The 17,189-nt window shown below is 47.9% G+C and overlaps 1 protein-coding gene across 6 annotated transcripts in view; it reads left to right on the top strand.

The window, feature by feature from the left end:
• Positions 1-16,167, top strand: part of Mau2 (MAU2 sister chromatid cohesion factor) — a 36,176-nt gene extending 20,009 nt beyond the window's left edge. The window contains exons 8-19 of one of the 6 annotated variants that reach the window (XM_076845311.2): positions 69-215; positions 291-381; positions 2,824-2,927; positions 3,521-3,598; positions 3,918-3,983; positions 5,331-5,417; positions 6,519-6,568; positions 6,803-6,880; positions 7,052-7,163; positions 12,091-12,181; positions 12,822-12,949; positions 13,266-16,167. In XM_076845311.2, the coding sequence (XP_076701426.1) occupies positions 69-215; positions 291-381; positions 2,824-2,927; positions 3,521-3,598; positions 3,918-3,983; positions 5,331-5,417; positions 6,519-6,568; positions 6,803-6,880; positions 7,052-7,163; positions 12,091-12,181; positions 12,822-12,949; positions 13,266-13,412 (1,179 nt within the window). In that variant the 3' untranslated portion in view covers positions 13,413-16,167. Of the gene's footprint in view, positions 1-68; positions 216-290; positions 382-2,823; positions 2,928-3,520; positions 3,599-3,917; positions 3,984-5,330; positions 5,422-6,518; positions 6,569-6,802; positions 6,881-7,051; positions 7,164-12,090; positions 12,182-12,821; positions 12,950-13,258 lie in introns of those variants that run through there. The other 5 variants (XM_076845273.1, XM_076845283.1, XM_076845262.1 and 2 more) reach the window with 5 other exon arrangements.
• The last annotated feature ends 1,022 nt before the right edge of the window (positions 16,168-17,189 follow it).

The following is a 17,189-nucleotide window of genomic DNA, read 5'->3' as shown; positions in this document are numbered from 1 at the left end:
AAGCCAAGGGTGGCAAGGTGGGAATGGGCAGACTCTTAAGCATGGGTGCCACCTGCATGCTCCCACAGGTGAAGAGTGTGAAGCCATGCCTGAAGCAGCTGCAGCAGTGCATTCAGACCATCTCCACACTGCATGATGATGAGATCCTGCCCAGCAACCCCGCTGACCTCTTCCACTGGCTACCCAAGGAGCACATGTGTGTGCTTGTCTACCTGGTAAGTTCAAACTGGTCCTAGGTTGGGGACAAGGAGAGGACCCCATTGACCTCTGCTTGCTGGTCTTCTTGCTAGGTGACAGTGATGCACTCCATGCAGGCGGGCTACCTGGAGAAGGCACAGAAGTACACAGACAAGGCCCTCATGCAGCTGGAGAAGCTCAAGAGTAAGTTGGACTCACAGCACCCCCTGGTGGGAGGCTCAACAAGGTGCCACCCATGCTGGATCTGACTGATCATAGCAGCAGTCTCTAATAGGCAGATCGGGTTTTCACTCCCCATGGCAGATGCCTGCAGCCAACAAGAGAGCAGAGCAGAACAGGCTTAAGATCAAGGGGAAGCCCCTGACTGGCCAGGGCCTCATTCCATCTCTGTCCTGTCCATCCCAATTATACAGAGTGGCCATGTGAGTTAGCAGGGCCCAACTCAATACCTGCCAGTACAGTGTTGCTCAGTCAAGAAAAATAGGGGTGTGTCAGGGCAGTGGTGCACACTTGTAATCCCAGCAGATCGGGAGGCTGAGATAGAAGGATCTCGAGTTCCAAGCCAGCCTCAGCAATGGCAAGGCGCTTAGCAACTCAGTGAGACTCTCTCTCTAAATAAAATACAAAATAGGGCTGGGGATGAGGCTCAGTGGTTGAGTGCCCTGAGTTCAATCCCTGGCACCAAAAAAAAAAAAAAGAAAAAGAAAGAAAACAAAAAAGAAAGGTAATGGTGCCACTTGTTATCAATTTTGTGACATGGACACACTCAGGGCAAAGCTGCAATCACAACTTGGATCTCACTGACCTGTGGCAGGATCTTTGGAGGTTATAGGTTATGGATTACAGATGCTGAGCTATTTAGTCCATCCTTTGGGAATAGGACATTAGTGTAGCATCATCCCAGAGCCCCCAGTATGTGTGGCTAGCCCACAATCCCCATAAATCTGCTCATTTGTTTCCTATATCCTCCTGAGTACCACTGGGAGAAAAGTCTTCAGAACTAAGAAACAACAAAACCCAAAGGGACTATGATTCTCTTTCCCTGTGTCTGTGCTGGGAAAAGATTTCACCATTTGATTCTAACAGAAGGATAGCTGCACAAGGCTGCCAGGAGCTTCCTAGGGTCCTTGCCACTTCTGAGACCCTGACACAGCCTAAAGATTCAAGTCAATAGGACGGGGGTTGTGTCTCAGTGGTGGGGAGCTCACCTAGCACATGTGGGGGAACACTGGGTTCGATCCTCAGCACCACATAAAAAATAATAATATTAAATGGATTAAAGGTATTGAGTTCATCTATAATTAAAAAATAAAATAAAAAGATTCAAGGCAACTTCGATACTAGAACCTCCTTGTCCAAAATGCCCTTGAGCACCTATTGACGGGTGATAATATATTAAAGATAAATCATTCTAGGACTTTTTTTTTTTAATATTTATTTTAGTTTTCGGTGGACATAACATCTTTATTTTTTGTATGTGGTGCTGGGGATCGAACCCAGCGCCCCATGCATGCCAGGCGAGTGCGTTACCATTTGAGCCACATACCCAGCCCTAGGCCTTCTTTTTTTAACAAGACAGAATCTTGCTGTATTGCCCAGACTGGCCTTAAGTTTCCAGATTATGTGTTCGTCTTGTCTCAGCCTCTTGAGCCAGGATGCTCCATCAAAAGTCACTTCCTACCCCAAACCCCAAAGCCTGGTACATGCTAAGCACATACCTTGCCACTGTGCTACACGCCCAGCCAAAATTCATTTAATTCATTCATTTATTTATTTTGATGCCAGGGATTAAAACCAGAGGTGCTTAACACTGAGCCACATCTCCAGCCCTTTTTTTTTTTTTTTTTGGTGTAGATGGACACAATATTTCCATTTATTTATTTATTTATTTATTTATTTTAAGAGAGAATTTTTTAATATTTATTTTTTAGTTTTTGGCGGACACAACATCTTTGTTTGTATGTGGTGCTGAGGATCGAACCCGGGCCACACGCATGCCAGGCGAGCGCACTACCACTTGAGCCACATCCCCAGCCCATCATTTATTTATTTTTATGCAGTGCTAAGTATTGAACCCAGTGCCTCACATGTGCAAGACAGGCACTCTACCCCTGAGCTACAGCCCCCCCTTTTAATTTTTTATTTTGAGATAAAGTCCTGCTGAGTTATGTAGGCTCTCCCTAAGTTGCTGAGACTGGCCTTGAAATTGCAGTCCTCTTGGAGTTTTTTGTTTATTTGTTTGGTACTAGAGATTAAACCCAACATGCTTAACCAGTGAGCCACATTCCTCAGACCTTTTTGTATTTTTATTTGGAAACAGGGTCTCACTAGTTGCGTAGAGCCTTGCTAAGTTCAAAACTTTGAACTCATGACCCTCCTGCCTCAGCCTCCCAAGCTGCTAGGATTATGGGCATGTGCCTGGCAAGATTTCTTACTTTTAATACACTCTCACTATCAACTCCTAGCTTGGACTACATTTCCTCTTCTGAACAAGGAGATGAGCTCCCTTACTTGGGCAAAGTAAGGATATCAGAGCAGCGTGGTAGGAGGACTGGAGTCAGTGCCTCCCTGGGATGCTTTCAGCCTCTCGAGTCTGCTCACTCCTAACTCTTCCCCTGCCCCCAGTGCTCGACTGCAGCCCCATCCTGTCCTCTTTCCAAGTGATCCTGCTGGAGCATATCATCATGTGCCGGCTCGTCACAGGCCACAAGGCTACTGCACTACAGGAGGTAGGGCTGGGGCGGACTACATGTGTGCACCCACACACACACATATGCACTTATGGGTTGGGAAGGCCAAGGAGCAGGTGTTGGAGTTTGAGACCTGTACATTTTCTCAATATGTATTAGCAGGACATCCCATTGGGTCATCTCACTGTCACTCAGCAGTTTGTACTCTTGTACACACACTTGTCTGGAGAACTAATATGAAAACCCTCTCCCTATAACTTGCATACCCAGAAAATGTTGTTCATGATGTACAGGAATTTAGGGCTCCCCATAATGATGCTTATACCCCCATCCTGCTCCAGGGTTCATAATCTTCAATGCCTACCTTCCTAAGAAGGCTCTGGGGTAAAGGTACATTACAGGCAAGACATATGTTTTAACAGACAAAGAAGGTGGGTCACAGATAAGGGTCACCATCCACAGTGAGTCAGAACCACATTTTGCCCTCATGATGGATATATCCTCTGAGACTCTGTACCAGTCTGGAAGGCAACATGCAATCATACCTGTTATCTTTAGGGTTATTTTCCAGTGCTGCTCAGAAGCAGGTCCCAGGTTATGGGCCTGTAACCCTAATATGCTCCCTCCTACAGATCTCCCAGGTCTGCCAACTGTGCCAGCAATCTCCCCGACTCTTCTCCAACCATGCAGCACAGCTACACACCCTGCTGGTAAGTACCCTCCAGGACATTGAACAATGCCCCAGCACCACCCTGATAGGATCTTGAACATTTCCAATAAAATGCCCCATGACACCACCCCAGGCAGTATCTGGAATGTTCCTAGTAAGCTTTGTTCTTTTGAGCATCTTTCTGAGTTTATAGTTTCCTGAGGTCTGGCATGACAGTAGCAAGTGCTTTACCTTTTTGCTTCTTCGTCAAGGTAGAGCCCAGATGCAGCTGGTTCATTTGAGTCACTTGTGACTGTTGTCTGGGTACAGCCATGGGAGCCCCCTGGGGACTGCCCCATCACATCACCTTCTTCTTCCAGGGTTTGTACTGCGTCTCTGTCAACTGCATGGACAATGCGGAAGCACAGTTCACCACTGCCCTGCGGGTAAGGGGCCACCTCTTCCCTCCTCAGTGTGGGCAACATTTCTGTATAAAAAGTTGGCAGTAGTCTGTTTCAGTCAACTTTTTCGTTGCTGCAACTGAAAGACCCAACCTTCACAACTATAGAGGAGAAAAGGTTTATTTGGGGGCTCACAGTTTCAGAGATCTGAAGCTGTCCATGGACAGCTGACTCCGTTCCTCAGAGCTCAAGGTGAGGCAGGACATCATGGTGGAAGAGTGTGGCAAAGAGAAGCAGCTTACATGGTGATCAGGAAACAGAGAAGCTCCACTCTCCAGATACAAATATATGCCCCCAAAGCCATGCCCCCAAGTTTCACTTCCTCTGGCCACACCCTACCACTTCAGTTACCACTCAGTTAATCCCTTTCAGGGGATTAATTCACCCATTGGGTTAAGGCTCTCATAACCCAATCATTTCTTCTCTGAACCTTGTTTTTTTCTTTTTTTTTTTTTTTTTAATATTTATTTCTTAATTGTACACAATACCTTTATTTTGTTTATTTATTTTTACGCGTTGCTGAGGATTGAACCCAGCTCCCATCGCACGTGCTAGACGAGGCTCTTCCACTGAGCCACAACCCCAGCCCTTCTGAACCTTCTTGAATTGTCTTGCATGTTTCAGAAAACTCTGGACCTCCTCAGTCTGCCAGAATCTTGTAGGCAGGATATGTGCTACTGGTTCCCTCTTGCCTAGAGGCACTTGCCCAGCCCCACTGGGAGGCAGGGTCTGGGCATTGTTTGGGCTGTTTAGATTGGTTCCCAAGAAGAGCTAGGGACCACCCCTAGCCATCAGTACCATTTCTGGTCTCTGGCACAACTTCACTCATCTTCCAGCCTTTTGGGGCCAGTAGCTCCCCCAGTGGAGATCAGTCTCCCCAAGACCAGGTTGTGCCTGTCAGCATGCACTGACTACAACCCAGAGGTCACTAGCCATTGTGTAGATGGAGAGGCCACCTGAGTCTCAGGCCCAAGAGGAAAACAGAAGATGTACCAAAATGCAACATGTACTGAGAAAGGGATCAGGGTGGTTTCTCTCTCTCTCTCTCTCTCTCCTTTTTTTTCTTTTCTTTTTTTTTTTTCTTTCTTTTTTTTGGTGAATGTCCCATAAAGTTAGTAAGGGATTTATAATGAAAAGAGTTAATGACTGTGCTATTCTTGGATATAGGAGGTCAGTGTCTGAAGTTGCAGGGGTGGGGGATGAAGTTTCCAAAATAGCCATGGAGCTTTCCAAAAGCTATGGAACTTTTGGGTGGCTGTGACCCCAAGTGGACCCCAGTATGACATAATAGCATATGACCTGGCTCCTTAATGTTCCTATCTCCTATTCCAGCTCACCAACCACCAGGAGCTGTGGGCCTTCATAGTGACCAACCTGGCGAGTGTGTATATACGGGAAGGAAATAGACACCAAGAGGTAGTAGGTGACATGCTTCATGTTTGGTATCCTTTCTCTCAGTTCTCTTATTTGGGGTCTGGGGGTTGTCCTTGGCACCAGCAGATTTCAGTAAACCCCAGGGTATTTACCTTTTGGCACGGGGATAGCTCCCATCCTGAGAGGCACACAGGCTGGACTAGTGGCTGTGGTTGGGGGAAGTCAGGTTTGGGACAAAAGCATTCCCAGAGTTACCTAACACCTCTCACTGATGAAAATGAACTATGCTTTATTAAATTCCATAGAAAAAATCCAATGTCTCATAGCCTAAGGTGTCTGCTTTAGAATTTCAGGCAGGCCTTAGGGCCCTGTCCTGAGCAGTTGTATCTAGGGCAGTCATGTGTGCTTTGCCTATAGGGTGTCACCCTGCCCCAGCCTCAGCTGATCGAATCCCGAAGAGTCGGGTCATTTATTAGCTATTGAGTTGGGTGGAGGTGCCCAGGGCTATCCTCATAGGCCTAGTGCCCTCACATGATCTTCCCAGACAATATTTACATGAGTTAGATTCCTCCCACCATCCCCCCCTTAACCCTACAATACACCTCACGCCTCTTATTCTTAAATCTTATATAGTCATTCCTAGGGTCCTCCTTCAAAGTGTCCCAGATTCTCTTCACTCCCACAGCCTTTGTTCTAGTTAAGACTTGTCTGCAAAAAGAGCTGACCTCCCAGATTCCTGGTGGTTTATCAGGCTACAGGGAGCAGAAAGCCCAGCCCCAGCCACAGTAGCAGTCAGGAAGCAGCTAATAGGGGTTGTCTGAGGGCCAGACGAGGGGTTGGAATATGACATAGAAGCCCCTGCTTGCCTGTTTTCTGCCCTACCTGGCGTCTGCCAATGGCAGGGGGCTAGCCCTTGGTGCAGCCTCAGCCCACTTCTGTTTTCGTCTCCCAGGTCATCCTCACAACTGATGCACCCCCTCTCCCAGCAAGTTGATGAAGGGAGAGCCAGTTGAAGGGTGTGGGATTCAGGCCACAGGAACAGGGCCCTCAGATTGAGTCTAGGCAGCTGTAGTTGTGTCAATAGCACATTGAGGGTCTTACATATAAAAATGCAGAAAGATTCTAACTAATGTTTTCTGTCCGTAGCTGTACAGTTTGTTGGAGAGGATAAATCCAGACCACAGCTTTCCTGTCAGGTGAGCAGTTGCAGGTGCCCCTTCCCAGGTTGTTTTAGGCCCTCTGAACTTCGGGTAATATGAGTTCTCTGGGACCCTAGACTGTCTCATTCATTCTGGCACCTCTATGCACCCCATCCTTCTAGACCGTCTGTATTGGAGGGCTCTTGGAGATCCCACCACAAACATACTCCCTTTGAATAATCAGTTCTTTCATAAAAACCACCTGTAGGTGACACTGTGTTCTCCCCACAGCTCACATTGCCTCCGAGCAGCGGCTTTCTATGTGCGTGGGCTCTTCTCCTTCTTCCAGGGTCGCTACAACGAGGCCAAGTGAGTACAGAGCAGAGGTTGGTGGATGGACTATATCCTCAGTTTATTCCTCTCCATCCCACAGCCTTGACTCAGGCCCCCACTAGACCCAGTGCCCTCTTTAAGCTGCCACTGCCTCTTCTCTAAAAGATGTCCCTACAGGGTGTCAGTATCCATGTTCCCTTTGTGCAGACGATTTCTGCGAGAAACTCTGAAGATGTCCAACGCAGAGGACCTGAACCGACTCACAGCCTGTTCCCTTGTACTCCTGGGCCACATCTTCTATGTGCTGGGAAACCACAGGGTGAGTTCCTGGCCTGGACCCAGGGTTGGGGCTTGGACAGAATGGGGAAGCACCATCATATAGCACAACATTTCCAATCCTATGACCTGGATGAGCACATTTTGTTAGACTGCATTGTACTGGCACCACTCCTAAAGCTATGAGGAGCTGAGTACTAGACCTGTGAGGCTGCCCTGAGCTGTCGCAGGTAGTAGCAGTTTCCCTCTCCTATTTGTTGATGCCTAAGGGATGGACAGGCCTATTGCCAAAGAGATGCCTTCTCTCAACCAGACTTCTGTGGATTCTGTCTACCCAGCACACACTGTCCCTTGGGGCACAGTGAATACCTGGGGTGTGCCTGCCCCAAGCCAGCAGTCTTTGATGAGATTCCTGTATCTGAATGTTGCCTATTGTCACCCATGTGATCTCTTAGGACTTTTAACTTTTATTAAAGATATTTCCCCATACTATAAAGTATGCTTGCCAGGTATGGTAGCACATGCCTGTAATTCAAGCAATGCAGGAGGCCAAGGCAGGAGGATCGCAAGTTCAAGGACAGTCTCAACAACTTAGTGTCCTTGGGGACACCCTGTCTCAGAAAATAAAAAGAGCTGGGGAAATTGTGCCATTGAGCACCCCCTTGGTTCATTCCCTGGTACCAAAAAAGAAGAAGAAGAAAATATGTTCATTGTAAAAAGCTGAGAGAGCTAGGAGTGTAGGTCAGTGGTAGGGCATTTGCCTCTCATGTGTGAATCCCTGGGTTCAATCTCCCACAACACACCAAAAAAAAATAATTAATTAATGAAAAGCCTGAGAGGCAGAGGGGATAAAATTTGTCATCCACATCCAGCCATTTCCATTGCCTACCTCCTTCCCCCTCACAAGTTGGTTTGTTGGGGTTTCTGTTTGTTTGTTTGTTTGTTTTTGGTACCACGAATTGAACCCAGGAATGCTTAACCACCGAGCCACATCCCTAACCCTTTTTTTATATTGAGACCTTGTCTCTCTAAGTTGCTTAGGGTCTTGCTAAATTGCTAAGGCAGGATTTGAACTTGTGATCCTACTGCCTCAGCCTCCCAGGCTGCTGGGATTACAGGCATGAGCCACCACAACCATCCCCTTTTTTTTTGTTTGTTAGGCTTTTTTGCAATTTTTTTTTTTTAATCTCACCTGTCTTCATACCTATCAGAAGCTTTTTTTTTAAATGCTTTTTTAGATGTTGATGGATCTTTATTTTATATTCATTTATTTATATATGGTGCTGAGAATCGAACTCAGTGCCTTGCACATGCTAGACAAGTGCTCTGCCACTGAGCCACAATACCAGCCTTTTTTTTTTCTTCTGGATGGTACTGAGGATGGAACCTAGGGCTCCACATCCACTAAATAAGCATTGTATCACTGAGCTGTGCCCCCAGCCCTTTTTATATTTTATTTGGAGACAAGGTTTTGCTAAAGTTGTCCAGGTGGGCCTTCAACTTGTGATTCTCCTCCCTCAGCCTGAATTGCTGGGATTACAGAGATGCATCTCCATACCCAGCTCACAGTGGGTATTCTTAAGGAGTTTGGTGCATTCCCCTTCCTAAAGCCATGAGGCAAGCCTTTGCGGAGGCCAGTGGGCCCTGCAACTTAGGTCTTAATGATCCCATGGCCTCAACACTAGGGATGTTGCCACCCTGAAGGAGAACAAGCTATAGGTTTGTTCTTGTGAGTGTAGCTGCACTCCTAGAACATTCTTTCTACCTACCCCATAGCCTCTGAGTATAGTGAGGGTCGCATGTCCCCACTGAGCAGCATAAGTGACCTTGGTGTGTCTTGAAGTGTTCAGCTGAGGCCCTGCTAAGTGTTGGCATCCCACCTCAGGTCCCAGGATAGTGGCTGTGATTATCCCACATAGCAGATGAAGAGATTTCGTTTACATAGCCCCAAACTACAAACTCAGGATTAGAACCCAGAGAGCATTGTTTCAGAAGCCACTTGAACTGGGCAGTGTGGAGAAAGCAGCTCTTTAGACACAGAGTATCTGACAATTTATTGGGGAACCCACACACTGACCCCTATATGCCTGGGCCCATGTCGGGTAATGTAGAGCCTCCAGGATCCTCAGACCTAGGTCCTGGCCTGGAATTCACAGCCAGACACAGCAAAGCCAGCTGTATGAGGTCAGGGCTGTAGGTACCAGGGAGGCATCAGCCTTAAGGACCTGAGTAGAAGTGCAGGATAAGAATGGTCAGGCGTCGTGGGGAGGGGGGGGGGTTGTGGCTCAGTGGTAGAGCGCTCTTCTAGCATGTGCAAGGCTCTGGGTTCGATCCTCAGTACCACATAAAAATAAAATAAAGGTATCATATCCAACTACAATTGGGGGGTGGGGGGAAAGAATGCTCAGACAGGGGCCTAGCATGGAGACAGATACCAAAGTAGCCAGAGTATGGTTGCCCTGTCAGAGGGCTGAACAGCCAGGACAGGTTCAGAAGAGAGTCAGGGGTCTAGCAGAGCCTGGGACAACCTACCCTGGGCTTGCCCACCACAGTCGTCTACAGGCATTGCCGATAGTGTCATAAGGGACACTTCTCAGGATCATACAAATCTTCAAAACTGGTTTCTAGGGTTGGGGATGTGGCTCAAGGCGGTAGTGCGCTCACCTGGCATGCATGCAGCCCGGGTTCAATCCTCAGCACCACATACAAAGATGTTGTGTCCGCCGAAAACTAAAAAATAAATATTAAAATTCTCTCTCTCTCTCTCTCTCTCTCTCTCTAAAAAAAAAAACTAACTGGTTTCTAGTTGGGTTCATTTACACATGCCTATAATCCCAGCAGCTCGGAAAGCTGAGGCAGGAGGATCCCAAGTTCAAAGCCAGTCTCAGCAATTTAGCAAGAGCCTGTCTCAAAAAATATAAAAAGGGTGGTGATATACCTCAACAGTTAATTCAGCATTTAATCCTTAATACCAAAATAAAGGAGTTTAATCCTTAGTACCAAAAAAAAAGACTAATTTTTAAATTTTATTTATTTATTTATTTTTTTAGAGAGAAAGAGGAAATTTTTTTTTTAATATTTATTTTTTAGTTTTCGGCGGACACAACATCTTTGTTTGTATGTAGTGCTGAGAATCAAACCCAGGCCGCACACATGTCAGGCAAGCGCATACCGCTTGAGCCATATCCCCAGCCCCAAAAAAAGACTGATTTCTATAAGGCCACCCCAAGCCAGCATCAGGAGCCTTGCCCAGGAGAGCTGAGGGAGGCCTGTTCTTTCTGTCAGCGGTCAGAGGACCCAAGTGTCCACAGACAGCCCAGCCTGGCTATCATCTACTCACCAGTACCTCAGGCCTAGGGGAGAGCAGTTTTCTTGCCATAATTGTTGAGTTTGCAAGAGAGGTTAGCTAAATTTTTCTTTTTAATTGTAGATGGACATAGTACCTTTATTTTATTTATTTATTTTATGTGGTACTGAGGATCGAACCCAGTGCTTTACATATGCTAGGCAAGCGCTATTACCACTGAGCTATAACCCTTAGCTAAATTTTTAAAACCTTTCGGGCTTACCTGGAATTCATGTTCAAGGTGTACTCTGTGACAGTGTGGAGTTGATAGGCTTTTTTATCTTAAGATAGAATATCCCTACATAAGCTGGGTATGGTGGCACATGCCTGTAATCCCAGCAACTGGGCAGGAGGATCACAAGTTTGAGACCAGCCTCAGCAGTTTAGCAAGGCCCTAGTAACTTAGTGAAACTCTGTCTCAAAGTTTTTTTAAAAAAGGGGGGGAGTGGGGCTGGAGATGTGGTTTAGTGGTTAAGTGCCTCTGGGTTTAATCCCTGGTCTTCCAAAAAAAGAATATCCCAGCCCAAGTATCATCATAGAAAGCTGGGTCTTGGGGATTGAGATTTTTGTGGGTTTTTTTCCTATCTTTTTTTTATTTGTTGTTTTTAGATGTACATGACATTAGAGTATATTTTGACATATCATACATACATGGAGAATAATTTTCCATTCTTGTGGTTTTACATGATGTGGAGTTTCACTGGTTGTGTATTCATATATGACCATAGAACAGTTATGTCTGATTCAATTCTACTGCCTTCCCTTTATTCCCCTTTGTCTAATTCACTGATATTCTTCCCTCCTCTCCTTATTGTGTGTTAGCATCTGCGTATGGGATTGTGTTTGATGTTTTGTATGTCTTGGTATATGACACATATTCCATGGGCTGTTGGTAGCTATTGCACAGGGAGTTCTCCCAGCCTCATCCTGAGACCATCGGCACTCAATCCTTAGCCAGACACCATGTAGGCTGTATAGTACAAGCCCATCCAGTAGTTCTAGGCCCTCATCATGGGGACAGGGACATGGTCCCTGATGGACTTCAGAGGGCTCTTCCAGACTCATCATGGAGATATTGGGGCTCCTAAGTAGGGTCAACACCAGGCTATTACATAAAGAACTTTGAATCAGAAGTCTCACACATCCTGGCACCCACACAGCCCCACATGTCTGCAGCAGCCTCTCTAAAACCCAGACTCCTGTGTCAAAGACAAACTTCCTGCTTGCCAACCGTCAGTGCTACTGGTGCAGCCCCTTGGGCAGGCTGCTGGCTGCCCTTCTAGGTTCAGGGATGCCTGAATGAGTCTCCCTTTCAAATCTTACTGTGGGTTCAGAGCTGACTGGCCTCAGTATCTTTCTCCATTGGAAAAAAAGGCACACAGAGTGGCCCACTGTTGACTGTGCATGTATGAGGAAATGTATACACAGTCAGGAGCAAAGGCAGTGTTATTTCTAAAATAGACAAGGAGTACTTCAGAGAAGGTCGTTTTAGCTGGGCTCAGAGGTTAGAATAGGAGTTTGCCAGGCAGCAGCAAGAGCACAAACAGAGCAGGGTTTGGTAGGTGGGGCCCAGCTGTACCTGCACCAGCCCCTCAGTCCCCCCTCAGCTGCTCTTCATTGACAGGAGAGTAATAACATGGTGGTGCCCGCCATGCAGCTGGCCAGCAAGATCCCGGACATGTCGGTGCAGCTGTGGTCATCAGCCCTGCTGAGAGGTGAGTACAGAAGCCACTCCTTCTCCTCAGCTCTGGCCTGGCCCTCCCTAGAGATGAGCACAACTGATGAAGCCTACACATCTGCTCAGACCATGGCCCCAGATCTAGTATGAGTAGGGCACACTTCTCCAGGGGACCCTGTTTGAGGGCAGTGTACCTGGGACAGTTTAAGGCATTAGCTAGATGCAGGGTCTTGTTTGGTCTCCTCAGGACCTATGAGGATGGAACATGATCTCTGGTTGACTGATAGGGATATGACCCGTGGCCCTCTTGGCCTTGGTTCTTTCCCTCTGAATGCAAACATTTGTTATCCCTGTCAGGGGGACCAGTCCTGAGTGCAGGGCAGGTGCTCAGCAGGTATCAGTCAGTGTGACTGCAGCACCTTACTTATATATAGAGGAAACAGATTTTGAGACTCACCAAGGGTCCTGGGGGGGAGACTCAGGGCAGGTATTGGGTTGTGTTTGAGCCTGCTGGGCCACAGGTTGGGCATTGGGTGTCCTCTAGGAGGCTTTCACGTGCCCAAGGGCTACCCTCACTCATGGGGTAGACAGGGCTGGATAGGTGGTGAAGGTGGCACATGGGCTTTGATATCGATGAATAGTTTTAGGATCTCAGATGACATGTGTCCCACCCTCAGACCTGAACAAAGCCTGCGGGAATGCCATGGATGCCCACGAAGCTGCCCAGATGCATCAGAACTTCTCACAGCAGCTGCTCCAAGACCACATCGAGGCCTGCAGCCTCCCTGAGCACAACCTCATCACGGTGCGGACACAAGGGAGGGCTGAAGGTGGAGGGCCCCTCGGGCAGGCTCACCCACCTGGGGGAGGAAAGGGCGTGTGTGGCTGTTTTTCCTTTCACCTGTCATAAGCTCTAACTCAGTCAGGAGACGCCTCTGATGAGGGAGACTGCCATGAGCACCCACTCCCCAGGGAGTGATGCAGGGAGCCCACAGACTCGGGTGTGGAGGACAGGGGTCCTGGCTAAGTGATCAGCTCTAGGGAACTGCGTTCCAGGCTCTCCCTAGGAAGATTCTGTGGCACCTCACGCACCTGTGTCCTCTCCTTCCTACAGTGGACAGATGGCCCACCCCCCGTGCAGTTCCAAGCTCAGAATGGACCCAACACCAGCCTGGCCAGCCTCCTGTGAGGCCCCTGGAGGGGACTTCCCAGCTCCTTGGGCCTCTGTGGGGTCCTGTGTCCCCGACTTCCACCCAGATGGCAGTTGAGCTCTCCTGGAGGCACGCTCACTTGGGTTTCCCAGGTTTCTTCCCCAACTGTCTCTAAGAGCTTCCTAGTCCTGGGGAGTGTGGGGGCCAGTTCCTGCCCTCCTAAGAGGGACAGCTGGCCAGCCCTGCCTTGTGCCAGGAGTCCCTGGTGCTAAGGCTCACAGGTGGGATGTTGGAACTGACTTTCTAGAGCCATCCTTAAAAGTGGACTTCAACTACCAGGCCTGCTTCCACATCTGAGTCACACACCTGCACAGTGTGTCTGGTTGGAGAATGGGGCACAGATCCCAGCCAGCTCCTGATCCCATGTGCCAGGATGGGCAGTGCCTCGGGGTCATCGCCTTGATGCTGGGCAGGGGATGAAGTGTGTTGTCTTCTCTCAAAGCACCTTCCAGAGCCCAGAGGCAAGACACCAGTTTCTGGCCCTATTTCAGAGGGAAGAAGCAATGGCCCACATATGGGACAAAGCACAAATCCCAGTGCTTCTCCCAGCTTGCCTTTCTTTCCGGCATCTATTGCTCTGACAGCCGGGGCCTATAGTCAGGGACCTGAGAACTCAGCTTCCAATCATCTGCACCTTGACTGGAGTCACCCCCACACCTTGTGGTGTGTGCTCGTGTGTGTGTGTGTGTGTGTGTGTGTGTGTGTATACATACGTATGAGAGAGAGATTCTCAAAAGCTGAGACCCCTGCATTTTCTCTGTGGTGTTGCTGTGGAGAAGCTGTAAGCAGGGGAGAGGGGCGCTTGCCCAGATTTGAGACCACCTCTTGAGCCCAATTCAGGTGTGGGGCAGAAGCTCCCACTCACAGGACTCAGAGAGGTCTTCTTCCTTGCAGCTCTGTGGCCTTTTCTGCAGAGGAATTTGTGGGCAGCGGCTCAGCCTCGTAACCCCACCCTCATCCCCACTGGGCCCTGGGGGATGGCATTGAAGCCTCTTCTTGAGCCAAATCCAGACAGCAGTGCTTGGGTTTATGCTCTTTTCTTTGATAATCAGGAAGGTGCCCCAGTGTTTGGTGGCACTGGGAATGGTGGTAGCAGGCACAAAGATAACTGCCCCCCTCCGGCTTTCAGCACCTGGGAGCATCTTCCTGCCATGGGATGGTGGGCTTCCAGGTCTCATCACCCTTGCTTCATGAAGACTGCTTACAGCATTGGTATCTGGCTAAAGGGACATTAGATTATTCAGGGCTCCGAGGCCTTGGCGTGCCTTGGCTACAGGCAGGTCATCAGTAGCCCCCTCACTTGCTGGGCCACCACCCACAGCCAGGCTGCTGTCTAAGTCAGAGACAAAGCTGATCAGAGCAACAGGGCTGGTGGGGGGTGTCCTGAGAGGACCTTCCATCCCTGAGTTACCAGAAGGAGCCTTGTGCCTCCCAGTGATGCCAGTAGAAGAAGGTATGGCACTGGCCAACAAGATGTCCCTGTCTTGTCTTCCTCTCAAGCTGTAGCCTCTGTTAAGCTCTGCCATGATGGATCCCCCTATAGGTGACCCTCAGGTCCTCCCCTGAGATGGAAATGGAACTCTTCCATCTCCATGACCTACTCCTGCTGCCTTGGACCCCACACTGTCCCCCTCTCCAGACCTGCATTCACTGTAATCAACGTTGTACATCATGTTTGTCTCTACCTATTTATTTAAGTCTGTTTTGCTTCTAGGGCATTTTGTATGTAGAGCAGTTGAAATGAGAACCTCAAAACTTAACATCTGGCCTGATGTTAAAACGCTTTTAGTGACTATCCTGTCATGTATGTATATGTAAAGTTAAGGATAAGGTCTTAAGTTTACAATTAAAAACTTCAGTACTCGATATTTGATGTTCACTCAAGCGTTATAGAAGCCAAATTGTGTGTGTGTGTGTGTGTGTGCGCGCGCGTGTGTGCGTGCGCGCTCGCTCGCGCTCGCTCGCGCATGCTTGGGTGTGTGGGCATGCACACACGCAGCACAAGTATGTGCAAATTTAGAACCTCACCTTCACAGCAGCACCTTTCTGTCACGTACAGCTTTTGATAAGTACCTTCCTATGAGTCAAAAGTCAGTTTCTATTTTAGTCATAAGAATGGAAGGCAGCTGGGCACGGTGACACATGCCTGTAATCCCAGGGACTCAAAGGGGCTGAGGTGGGAGGATTGCAAGTTTGAGGCCAGCCTCAGCAGTTAACAAGACCTTCTCAAAAAAAAGGCTGGGGATATAGCATAGTGGTAGAGCATGCTTGGGTTCAACCTGCAATAACCCTCAAGCCTTCAGTGTCCTATGGCTGAGTATTCAGAAAGAAATGGAAACTCTAGATGGGGCAAAGGGCTAGCAGAAAGATTTTGTTAGCAGGTAGCCTGCTGAAAGCTGGTTAGGTCTTCACGTCACCGCCCACCCTGCAGGTCGGTGGGCAGGAAGGGAAACCCATGTGTTCCCTCACAGATAGATACACAGCTGTCACCTGCTGGTAAGGTGAGGGTCTTCGTGGGACCTGCACTCGACCCTGCTTATTGAGAACACAGGCAGAGAAGTCAGAAATGCTGTCCAGTGTGATGGGTAAATTTGTTGGTTATGTCGTCTCTTTTGCTAAGGTTTTGTAATAACTATGTTGGGCATAATGTCTTAATGGGTTTATAATCTTAAGGTTTTAGCAGCCCATAACTTCAGCTGGTGCTTTTAATCAGGAATTTAAAAATTGTAAATATAAAACATTGTTTAAAAGAAATAACCACAGAACATAGCTTCCTGTAGATTTCTTTTCCTGTATATTCAAAGTAAAATAATTTACAGGCTGTCACTTGTCGTGTCTTTGTTCTATCAGCCCCTCCTGGTGCCATCCCAGAAATGGGCTGTTGCCCTTACTCCAAGGCCAACTGGGCCCCTGTGTGTTACGGATTGCAGGGTCTTAAGCTAAAGGTGCAGGAATGCAGAATCAAACCCCCAAAAAATTTTTTTCTTTTTTTTATTAATATTTTTTACGCCTTTATTTTATTTGTTTATTTTTATGTGGTGCTGAGGATCGAACCCAGGGCCTCACACGTGCTAGGCGAATGCTCTACCACTGAGCCCACAACCCCTCTCCTCAAACCCAATTCTTGATGGGAGCTTGAGTCTTTGTCCCCCTTTATTGATGATGTTCCTCTGATCCAGTCCCACCTAGAAGGGAGGGAACACCTGTTACACTAGCATACAAGGCCCATTTCCCTCCCTCTTACCTTTGTCTTGCTGTTCCCTGCTCTGCATAGACAGACCTTCTCATACTCTGCTGTCCATTCTTAGACAGTGTGGGCCATCTTCCATGTACCTGTGGTGGTTTTTTTCTGTCTATGGAGGTGAAATTCACATAATGTGAACTTAACCAGTTTTGTTACAGTCCTTTATTTGTTTCGCAGTACTGAGGATATAACCCAGGTGCACTTCACCCCTCAGTTACATCCCTAGCCCTTTTTACTTTTTTATTATGAGTCAGGGTCTTGCTAAATTGCAGAAGATCTTGTTAAATTGCCCGGGTTGGCCATGAACCGGTGATCCTCCTGCCTCAGCCTCCTGAGTTGCTCAGATTTCAGGCATGTGCCACCACAATTGTTTTTTGTTTGGGGTTTTGTGTTTTGGGGGCCCTGGGGATTGAACCTAAGGGTGCTTAACCACTGAGCGACATCCATAGCACTTTTTATTTTTAATTAGGGCCTCACTAATTTGTTAAGGCTGAACTTAAACCTAATATTATAATGCCTAAGCCTCCTGACCACTAGGATCACAGGTGTGTGCCACCGTACCCAGCTACATTCATCTTTTGATGGACACT

This window comes from Callospermophilus lateralis, chromosome 1, assembly GCF_048772815.1.
Source record: "Callospermophilus lateralis isolate mCalLat2 chromosome 1, mCalLat2.hap1, whole genome shotgun sequence".
In the NCBI taxonomy this organism is placed as follows: Eukaryota; Metazoa; Chordata; class Mammalia; order Rodentia; family Sciuridae; genus Callospermophilus; species Callospermophilus lateralis.
This window is presented reverse-complemented; position numbering and strand designations above follow the sequence as displayed.